Source organism: Belonocnema kinseyi, chromosome 1 (assembly GCF_010883055.1).
Source record: "Belonocnema kinseyi isolate 2016_QV_RU_SX_M_011 chromosome 1, B_treatae_v1, whole genome shotgun sequence".
Classification (NCBI taxonomy): domain Eukaryota; kingdom Metazoa; phylum Arthropoda; class Insecta; order Hymenoptera; family Cynipidae; genus Belonocnema; species Belonocnema kinseyi.
This window is the reverse complement of record NC_046657.1, coordinates 8010901-8021254: the sequence shown is the minus strand read 5'-3', so window position 1 is coordinate 8021254 and position 10354 is coordinate 8010901. Positions and strand designations below refer to the sequence as shown.

The window sequence follows — 10354 nt, the reverse complement described above, 5'->3', positions numbered from 1 at the left end:
TACATCAATTCTGCATAAATCTTACCTCAATGTCATATAATTTTTACACAAATGCTACATAACTGTTACATAAATGTAACCTAAATGTTACATCATTGTTGACAAAATATCACATAATTCTTACGTCAATGTTACATAATTGTTATACGAATTTTGCATAATTGTTGCCAAAGTATTACATAATTTTCACTATTTATGCAACATTTACAAAACAATTACGTAACATTTATGTAACAGACATACAATTATCACAAAATGGTTACAAAATGTCACACTTGTTTATTAATCAATTGGTGTAAATAATTATTAAAAATCCTATTATTAAAATATAAAAATTACAATTTATTACCACTAGCCACCTCGACATCTTGGCCATTAAATTCTGCTAAAGCAGAAACTGCATCTTCAACTCTTGCTGGATAAACACAAACCGCTGCTGTGCGAATTTTCTCAAAATCAAAAGCCAGAGAAATTGGATTTACTGCCTAGAAATTAAAAAAATAATAATAATAAAAGCGAGCTGATGTTTTTACCTGTATAAACAATTTGAAACTGTCTTTTAAATACAAATATAGCTTGCAACATTCATCAACTGAATCGTTAATTCTAGAAAATAATAATATAAATTGTTTAAACAATTTCCAAATATTATAAGAAAAAAAATTACTCGTAAGATTCGTTAATTGTGTCATTAAATCCAGGATATATTACTTTTTCACGATTTGGTTCAAAAAATGATACAAATCGAAATTGTTTAAACAATTTCACAATATGTAAACCAAAAAATATAATTTTTTTCATTCATCGACTGTGTGATTCATCCTGAACGAAATTAACTTTTCAGAATTTATTGGGAAACCAGTTTTTTTTTAAGAATAATAATTGTTCAGGAAATTGAAAATTATTTGAAAAATACTTAAAAACTTTTCACATAAAAAAAGAAGATTAAATTTGGTTACATACCGTCCTTAACATGAATTTTACATAAAACTGCTATTCTGCAATTTTTTAATTATCATCTATGAATGATGATTTTTCATTAAAAAAATAAATAGTTAAATTTTTAGATAAGAAATTTAACTTTAAACCCAAGAGATGCATTTTTAACAACAAAATTTCAATAAAATAATAAAATACAATTTTAAAAAACTGTAAATCTTTGCTATAAATTTAAACAAAAGTTACTTTAAAAGTTTATTTTTAATTCAATATCAAATTAATTTTGAATGAAACAAATTTCTAAATAAATGGAAAATCTATTTTTTATCTAAATTTTTATATAATTTAATGGTATTTTATTTATTAAAAAAAATTAAGATAGTACCTTATAACAAAGAGCTTTAACGTTAGTTTCTGTGTCGTCGCCTCCCAATGTTGTTAAATCAATAAAAGTGATGGCTTTCAACAACCAAGCAATTCTATTATTACCTTCCAATGTTGTAGCCTGAAATATAAATCCTTTCGCCCTATTGTTTATAGCCGCTTCGTTAAAAAAAATATGGTGATTATCTAAATAGAAAAAAAAATAGTTTTCCTTGATTTAAAATAAAATTTTTCATGTGCGACTGAAAATATCCCGAAAAATAAAATTCACGACACAGTAAGATTTCAGAATAACAAAATTCCCTAAATTAAACAATTAAAATTTTAGTACAAATATAATTTATTGATTTGAATTTGAAATAATAAAAATGGAAAAAAATGAATACGTCTCTAAATGAAGGTTTTTTCAATTATTGTTACTTTGAATTCAAACAATAATTTTAGAAACTTTAAACTTATTGTATTTTTAATAAATAAATAATATTTATGAAAACAAGTTCAATTGCTTAAATTCGGTGATTTTTTCAATAATTTTTTATAATTCGAAAATTTACAGTCAGAAATGTTATAATTCGGAAAATATTAACTCGTGAAATTTATTATTCAGATATTTTATTTTTCGGTAAATTGATAATATGGAAATTTTCCAATTCGGTAATGTTATAAACTCTTCGGAAATTTTATTATTCAGGAATTTTTCAAGTGTAAGAACTTTTATTTACCAGGCATTTTGTTATTCGCAAATGTTATAATTCGGGAATTTTACAGTATTGGGAAATTTATTTTTCGATAATTTTATTATTTGGGAACGTTATAATTAGGGAAATTCATTTTTTGGAGAATTTTATTATTCAGGAACATTATAATTCCGGAACGTTATAATTCAGGAATTTTATTATTAGAGAATTTCATTATTTGGGAATATCATTCAGTATTTTTCCAATTCAGAAATTTGACAGTGTCTGGAATTTTATTATTCGGGAATATTAATATTTGGAAATTTTATTATTCTGAAATTATTCAATTCACAAATTTTCCAATTCGGGAATGTTACAATGTCGGGAATTACATTTTTTTGGAATTTTTTTGTTTGGGAATGTTATGCTACGGGAATGTTCTTATTTGGAAATTTTCCAATTCGTGAATCTCACAGTGTTCGGAATTTTTTTTCTCGATAATTTTATTATTCGGGAATGCTATAAACCGGGAATTTCATTTTTTGGGAATGCTATCCTACGGAAATGTTATTATTTGGGCATTTTTCAATGAGAGAAGTTTACAGTTTCGGGAATTTTATTATTCGGAAATGTTAGAATTCTGGAATGTTATTATTCAGGAATGCAACAATTCAGGAATTTTATTATTAGAGAATTTCATTATTTGGGAATGTCATTCAGTATTTTTCCAATTCATAAATTTCACAGTGTCTGGAATTTTATTATTCGGGAATATTAATATTTGGAAATTTTATTATTCTGAAATTATTCAATTCACAAATTTTCCAATTCGGGAATTTTACAATGTCGGGAATTCCATTTTTTTGGAATTTTTTGTTTGGGAATGTTATGCTACGGGAATGTTCTTATTTGGAAATTTTCCAATTCGTGAATCTCACAGTGTTCGGAATTTTTTTTCTCGATAATTTTATTATTCGGGAATGCTATAAACCGGGAATTTCATTTTTTGGGAATGCTATCCTACGGAAATGTTATTATTTGGGCATTTTTCAATGAGAGAAGTTTACAGTTTCGGGAATTTTATTATTCGGAAATGTTAGAATTCTGGAATTTTATTATTCAGGAATGCAACAATTCAGGAATTTTATTATTAGAGAATTTCATTATTTGGGAATGTCATTCAGTATTTTTCCAATTCATAAATTTCACAGTGCCTGGAATTTTATTATTCGGGAATATTAATATTTGGAAATTTTATTATTCTGAAATTATTCAATTCACAAATGTTCCAATTCGGGAATGTTACAATGTCGGGAATTACATTTTTTTGGAATTTTTTTGTTTGGGAATGTTATGCTACGGGAATGTTCTTATTTGGAAATTTTCCAATTCGTGAATCTCACAGTGTTCGGAATTTTTTTTCTGAATAATTTTATTAATTTTATTTAATGCCAATTTTCCAATTCGATAATATTACAATCTCTTCGAAAATTTTATTATCCAAGAATTTTATCATTCTGAAATTATTCAATTCCGGAATTTTCCAATTCGGGAATTACATTTTTTTTTAAATTTTATTGTTTGGGAATGTTATGCTACGGGAATGGTTTTATTTAGAAATTTTCTAATTCTGGAATTTTGTTTCTCGATAATTTTATTATTCGGGAATGCTATAAACCGGGAATTTCATTTTTTGGGAATGCTATCCAACGGAAATGATATTATTTGGGCATTTTTCAATGAGAGAAGTTTACAGTTTCGGGAATTTTATTATTCGGAAATGTTAGAATTCTGGAATTTTATTATTCAGGAATGCAACAATTCAGGAATTTTATTATTAGAGAATTTCATTATTTGGGAATGTCATTCAGTATTTTTCCAATTCATAAATTTCAGTGTCTGGAATTTTATTATTCGGGAATATTAATATTTGAAAATTTTATTATTCTGAAATTATTCAATTCACAAATTTCCCAATTCGGGAATGTTACAATGTCGGGAATTACATTTTTTTGGAATTTTTTTGTTTGGGAATGTTATGCTACGGGAATGTTCTTATTTGGAAACTTTCCAATTCGTGAATCTCACAGTGTTCGGAATTTTTTTTCTGAATAATTTTATTAATTTTATTTAATGCCAATTTTCCAATTCGATAATATTACAATCTCTTCGAAAATTTTATTATCCAAGAATTTTATCATTCTGAAATTATTCAAATCCGGAATTTTCCAATGTCGGGAATTACATTTTTTTAAAATTTTTATTGTTTGGGAATGTTATGCTACGGGAATGGTTTTATTTAGAAATTTCCTAATTCGGGAATTTTGTTTCTCGAAAATTTTATTATTCGGGAATGCTATAATCCCGGAATTTCATTTTTTGGGAATGCTATCCTACGGAAATGTTATTATTTGGGCATTTTTCAATGAGAGAAGTTTACAGTTTCGGGAATTTCATTATTCGGAAATGTTAGAATTCTGGAATTTTATTATTCGGGAATGCAACAATTCAGGAATTTTATTATTAGAGAATTTCATTATTTGGGAATGTCATTCACTATTTTTCCAATTCAGAAATTTGACAGGGTCTCGAATTATATAATTCGGGAATTTTGTTATGCCGAAATTTTATTATTCGGGAATTTTAGTATTTGGAAATTTTATTATTCGGGAATTATTCCAATTCAGGAATTTTATTAATCAGGAATTTTCCAACTCGGTAATATTATAAACTCCTCGAAAATTTTATTATTCGTGAGTTTTCCAATTCAAGAATTATACAGTGTCGGGAATTTTGTTTTTCAGGAATTTTACTATTCGGGAATGATATAATTCAGATATTTTATTATTGGAAATTTTATTAATCGGGAATTTTATATTTGGAAATTTTATTATTCTGAAATTATTTAATACATGAATTTTCCAATTGCGGAATTTTCCAATGTTGGGAATTATATTTTTTTTAATTTTATTGTTTGGGAATGTTATGTTACGGGAATGCTTTTATTTGGAAATTTTCCAATTCGAGAATCTCACAGTATCCGGAATTTTATTTCTCGATATTTTTTTTATTTGGTAATGTTATAATTCGGGAATTTTATTATTCGGAATTTTATTTTTTCGGAAATTTTTTTGTCAGGCGGTTTTCGTATTCAGGAATTCTGTTGTTAGGGGATTTTCGAAATTGGGAATTTTATTATTGGGGAACTTTCTAATTAGAAAATTTTATTATTCGGGAGTTTTTTAAATCGGGAATTTTATTTTTTAGGAATTTTATTATTCGGGAGTGTTATAATTCATGAATTTTGCAGTGTCAGGAATTTTATTTTTCGGGAATGTTATTATTTGAAAATGTTATATACGGGGATGTTCATATTTTGAAATTTTCTAATTCCGGAATTTTACAGTGTCGGGAATTTTATTTTTCTGGAATTTTTTAATTTGAAATATTAAAATACGGGAATGTTATTATTTTGAAATTTTCCAATTCGAGAATTTTATTATTCTGGAAGTTTTCAAATCGGGTATTTTATTTTGTTCGGAAATGCTAATTTCGGGAATTTTCCAATTCGGTAATATTATAAACTCTTCGGGAATGTTATTACATATTAGTTTATTCGTAGATTATTGTATATTAGTTCGAAATATTGAAATATTTAATTTCTTCAACAATTACTGAAACAAAATATAGAAGAAAAAAAACTAACAGGAATTTTAGAAAGTGTTTATTTTCATAATTACCCATTGAAATTGCCAGAGTTCCAAATTCCTCTTTCATTTTCTTTTAATATTCTGATTACTAATTATTTTAATTCCTTTCTCTGTTTTTTGTCCTCTTATCACTTCATCACTTTGATGATAAAACGTCACATCAAAATATAAATAAGTGATTGGGACAAAATTTCGTGCATTCAGGAAGAAGATATTTTTAGTCTCTCCGCCGTCCGGAAGTGACGATTTCAATCAAATTTCGGCGCGAATTTAAAAAAAAATAATTTGCTATCCCAAAAAAATTGGTGGAACGTAATTCTGTTCTTAACTTTTTGACCTAATTTTTTTTAAATGACAAAAAGATACTGATTATAACTCATTGACCATATTTAATGTGGTTATATCTATTTATCTATTAATAATTATTAAGAATTTTATGTCGGTTTAGTAGATGAATATTTCAACAACAAAAAATTGGAAGGGTTCAAATCATTTCTATATGCTTATAACATTTGAAAAGATTTGATCAAAGTTTTTGAAAAATTTTGATTTTTGAAGATTTTGAAATAAAACTTTAAAACTTTTAAGTATTTTGAAGGCACTTCAAGATATTAAACTTGTTTTTTTAAGATTCAAAGGAAAATGTAAAATTGCTCTTTCCTTTGAAAAAATAATTTTAAAAATATTTTAAAGCAATTTAAATGATTTGATAAAATTTCGGAAAAAAGGTGTAAGGTTTTAAAGCAGAAAATTTTTTATTTTAAAAGATTACAAAATTTTAGAAAAAGTTCGAATAAGTTTTTCAAGCATTTTTAAACAAACTGTAGATTTTTTAAGATCTCGGAAAAAAAATTAGAAGCTTTTTAAGAATTTTGAAAGATTTCAAGACAATAAACAAATGTGCGAAGATATCTGTGGAAAATTGTTATGATTTTTTATTTTACCAAATTTATTTTCTGAGAGTATTTTAAAAGATTTTAAATCAATTTAAGTCAGTGTTTTCAATTGTGCAGCAATTTTTCCAAAATATTAAGAAAAATTATAATAATTTCTAGACATATCCAAAAGCTTTTTTTAACATTACAGAAATTCAAAAAACTTGGAACAAAAGAAATATTTTTTAAGATTTCAAAATAAAATTTGGAATATTATTTAAAAGATTTCGAACGGTTAAAAAAAATATTTTGAAGATCTCTGGGAATAATTAAAGGATTCTTTATTTTGACAAATTAATTCCAAGAAAATATTTGTAAAAGTTTAAAAAAAAAAAAAGATTTTCAACATGGTCAAAATCGAATCCGAAATATTTTAAGACAATTTTAGGAAAAATTTGAGTCAGTTTAAAATTTTAAAAGCTATTTCGTAATTTTAGAAGTTTGGACAAAAATTAAAAATGTTTTTAAACTTTTCAAGATTTGAGAAAATTTATTTAATATATTTTTTAAATTTAAAAGCGTCAAAAAGTCCTAAATACCTGTTGAACCGACTCAAATTTTTCCTAAAATTTTTTAAATGTTGTGGAATAAAATGAAATATCTTCGTAATTACCTAAAAAAGGTTTCGACTTATCTAAAATCTTCATTTTTTTTTAATAATGCCGAAAAAGGTAGGAAAATTAAAATAGAAACATAAACAAAATAGTTATTCAAAATTTCAATTTTCTATTCAAGATTATTTTTCCCTTCAAATTATAATTTGCTTACAATTTTTTTCTTGTCTGGAATATATTTTTTGGTTGAAAACTCAAAAATATTATTAAAAATTAGTCTTTTTTGTTAAAAAAATCGTATCTTTTGGTAGAAATTTCATCTTTCATATTAAAATTGCAAAAAATATTTTTTGGCTGAGGATTCAAATATTTTGTTGAAAATTTGTATCTTTTAATGAATTTAAGTTTTCTTGATCAGAAATTAAAATGTTTTTTAGTTTTAATATAAGTTATAAATGTAACTATCTTGTTTAAAATTCATCTTTTTGGACAGAAAATTAATCTCCTTGGTTGAAAAATCATCTTCTTCGTTGAGAATTCAACTATCTTGTTAAAAATTCGTTGTTGTTTTTTTAATGAATGAAATAACTGTTGTTTATTTAAAATTAAAACCTAAAACTCTAAGCACAATTTTTATTCTAAGTTAGTTTCTAAAGAAATAAAAAATTCTCTTGCAGAAAATCCGAAACAAAAATTTGCCATTGACTTGAAGTTGCATCTTATAATTTCAAAAAAATCTTGCTTTGTTTCAATTTTATCAAAAAATATAGTTTTACTCATAACTGAAGAGAATGAACAATAAAACATGTTCTTTGAAGACTAATTTTGAAATTCTTCACGATGATTTTCAAGAATTAAAATCTTTCCAAAAAGAAAATAACCATGAAAAAGCAAAAATCATAATCGAAAAGATGATTGAGAGGCTAGAAAATTTAAAAAAGTCAAAATCAGATAAAAGCAGTTCTGTACACGATTTCCTTTTTTAAGGTTGTTCGCCATGAAAAATACTTTATTCTACGAACATTCGAAAATTTTGGTTAATTTGGGAGAAGATAGAGTAGCAATGGAAATTTTGGAATCTGCTTTAAAATTGATACGAGATTCGATATTAAGATCAGAAATCATTTATTTGGCATTGAAAATTATAAATCATTATGCTTATTTGTTGATAAAGAAAGACGACTACAAAAAGGTGGATATTTTTTTAACTACTATTATATTATTATGTAGATGTCTGGTTTATCTGCCGAGGACAATGTAAATATCTACCTTGCTGGATGTCGGTAATGTAGTTTCCTACCCTATCCTTAGTCGATAATGTACTGACTCATTATCGTCCGTTGGTAAATGACCAATTAATGTACAAATGACACAATAAGTGTTATATACTGGTAACATAACGTAAATATAAAATAGATGTAACACTGATTATTTTAACCTAATTTCGATTAAAGGCCAGAGAAGCGTTGGAGCTTTCTGAGAAAACTTACGAAGATTTACAAAAGCAGAACAAATCAATTCCTTTTTACACAAGCGAGGATCTCTTTTCGGCCAAAAGTGACGTTATTTCTACCCCAGCGGAAAATAGTAAAAAATTGGAGAGGCTAGTGACCAATAATTTGAAAATGTTAGCTTTTGTTTATAACTAAGAAAAACTCCATGATAGATTTGCTGATTATCACCATAAAGTTTTGCAGAGAAATTTGGATATGAAGGATGGAGACTTAATTTTTAGAGAGGCGAGACACCATTTTGCTGCAGCTATATACATTTTACGTAATTATGAAAACGAACTAAGGGCTTTGGAACCTTCTGATAAATTGACTTTAAAGTAATTGAATTCAATTTAAATATTTAAAAACAAAATTAATTTTAAGTTTGAATTTCTTGTAGAAAAGAGCACCAAATGTAAATTCTTAGTATTTTTTTTTTGCTTTTAATTAACCATTTCTCGGTAAAATAAACAGAATAATTTTATTTATTTCCAAGATTAGAAGACGTGCATTTTAAATTGGCTGATATTGCAAAATGCTGGGTAAAATACGGTCTCTCTTTATTCAATCTTTCAAAAACAAATGCAGTTTCTAAATTTTGCGAGAAACCAATTCAAGCTTAAGAAAAACTTTGGGCTTGTCCAATTCATAACACAAATAATGAAATACGAACACCAAATATTTCACAAAACCTTCATGAAATTAATAATTCTCCAAACAAAAATAATATTTCTAACTCTACAAAATTTGAGAATTCCAAAATTGCTAAAAAAGTCACAGGTAAACACTAAACAGTAAACCAGTGACTTGTCATGTACTAACTGATGATAAAACAGGCATTCATATTACCGACTGGCAATAAAGTCAACATTTACATTATCGACAGATAAAACTGAGACCTATATTATCCTCAGTTGGTAATGTAGATTTCTACTTAGTGCCCGATAAATGTGGGTTGGGAAGGGATCCTTACCTTACTGACCAGTGACATCTTAGAACGGACGCGAACCATTATCATCTGTCGATAAATGTCTAGTCGCTGGTTTACTATCGTTTAGCTCGGAGTAGAACCGTGTTCCTGTACTATGTTAGGTATACTACTAAATTAAAATTTTTTTCTTGTAGGAACTCCTCTGTTTATCCATTCAATTGATTTGAAATAATATGAGAAACAAATATCAGCTGATTTGGTACACAATACAATTCAAGCCAGAGAATTATTTAATTATACCCACTCTTGGTTGAGAAAAGCAAAAGCATTTTACACTCTTCAGGATCATCCTATGGAGTATGTCAATACTGTTTTGGATTGAAGTGAACTTTATAGACATCTTGCATTTTATGAGGAAGATATAGAGAGGTCATTTTTTTAAATTGTAAAGTTCAAATTTGATCATATGCATATAATCATTGATGAAACATTTCTGTTACAAAGCAAATTTGAATTGAAGCAAAAATTTGAATTATTATAATCAAAATTGAATTATTCATTAGATTAATTATTCAACCGTTATATAATCGTTACATAAATGTTACTTAAGAGTAATGCACCTAGAATGTAACATATGTGTAACACTTTTTTTAGTGCTCTCTAACAAGTAGGTAATTTTAATTCTAAAAAAGATGTAGGATAGTGATGTAATGGTTATGTAACTAATATGT

General features: G+C 26.0%; 1 protein-coding gene and 1 pseudogene across 1 annotated transcript; one reads left to right on the top strand and one right to left on the bottom strand.

The window, feature by feature from the left end:
* Positions 1–319: 319 nt before the first annotated feature.
* On the bottom strand, positions 320–5909 carry LOC117171472 (deoxyribose-phosphate aldolase-like). Its single transcript, XM_033358829.1, has 3 exons — positions 5741–5909; positions 1325–1509; positions 320–485 (listed from the first exon to the last, which is right to left on the bottom strand). Exons 1-3 carry the CDS (start codon positions 5775–5777, stop codon positions 336–338), a joined length of 372 nt encoding a protein of 123 aa, XP_033214720.1. The 5' UTR covers positions 5778–5909; the 3' UTR covers positions 320–335.
* A 2287-nt stretch (positions 5910–8196) lies between these two features.
* Positions 8197–10028, top strand: LOC117176659 (annotated as a pseudogene).
* Positions 10029–10354: the final 326 nt, after the last annotated feature.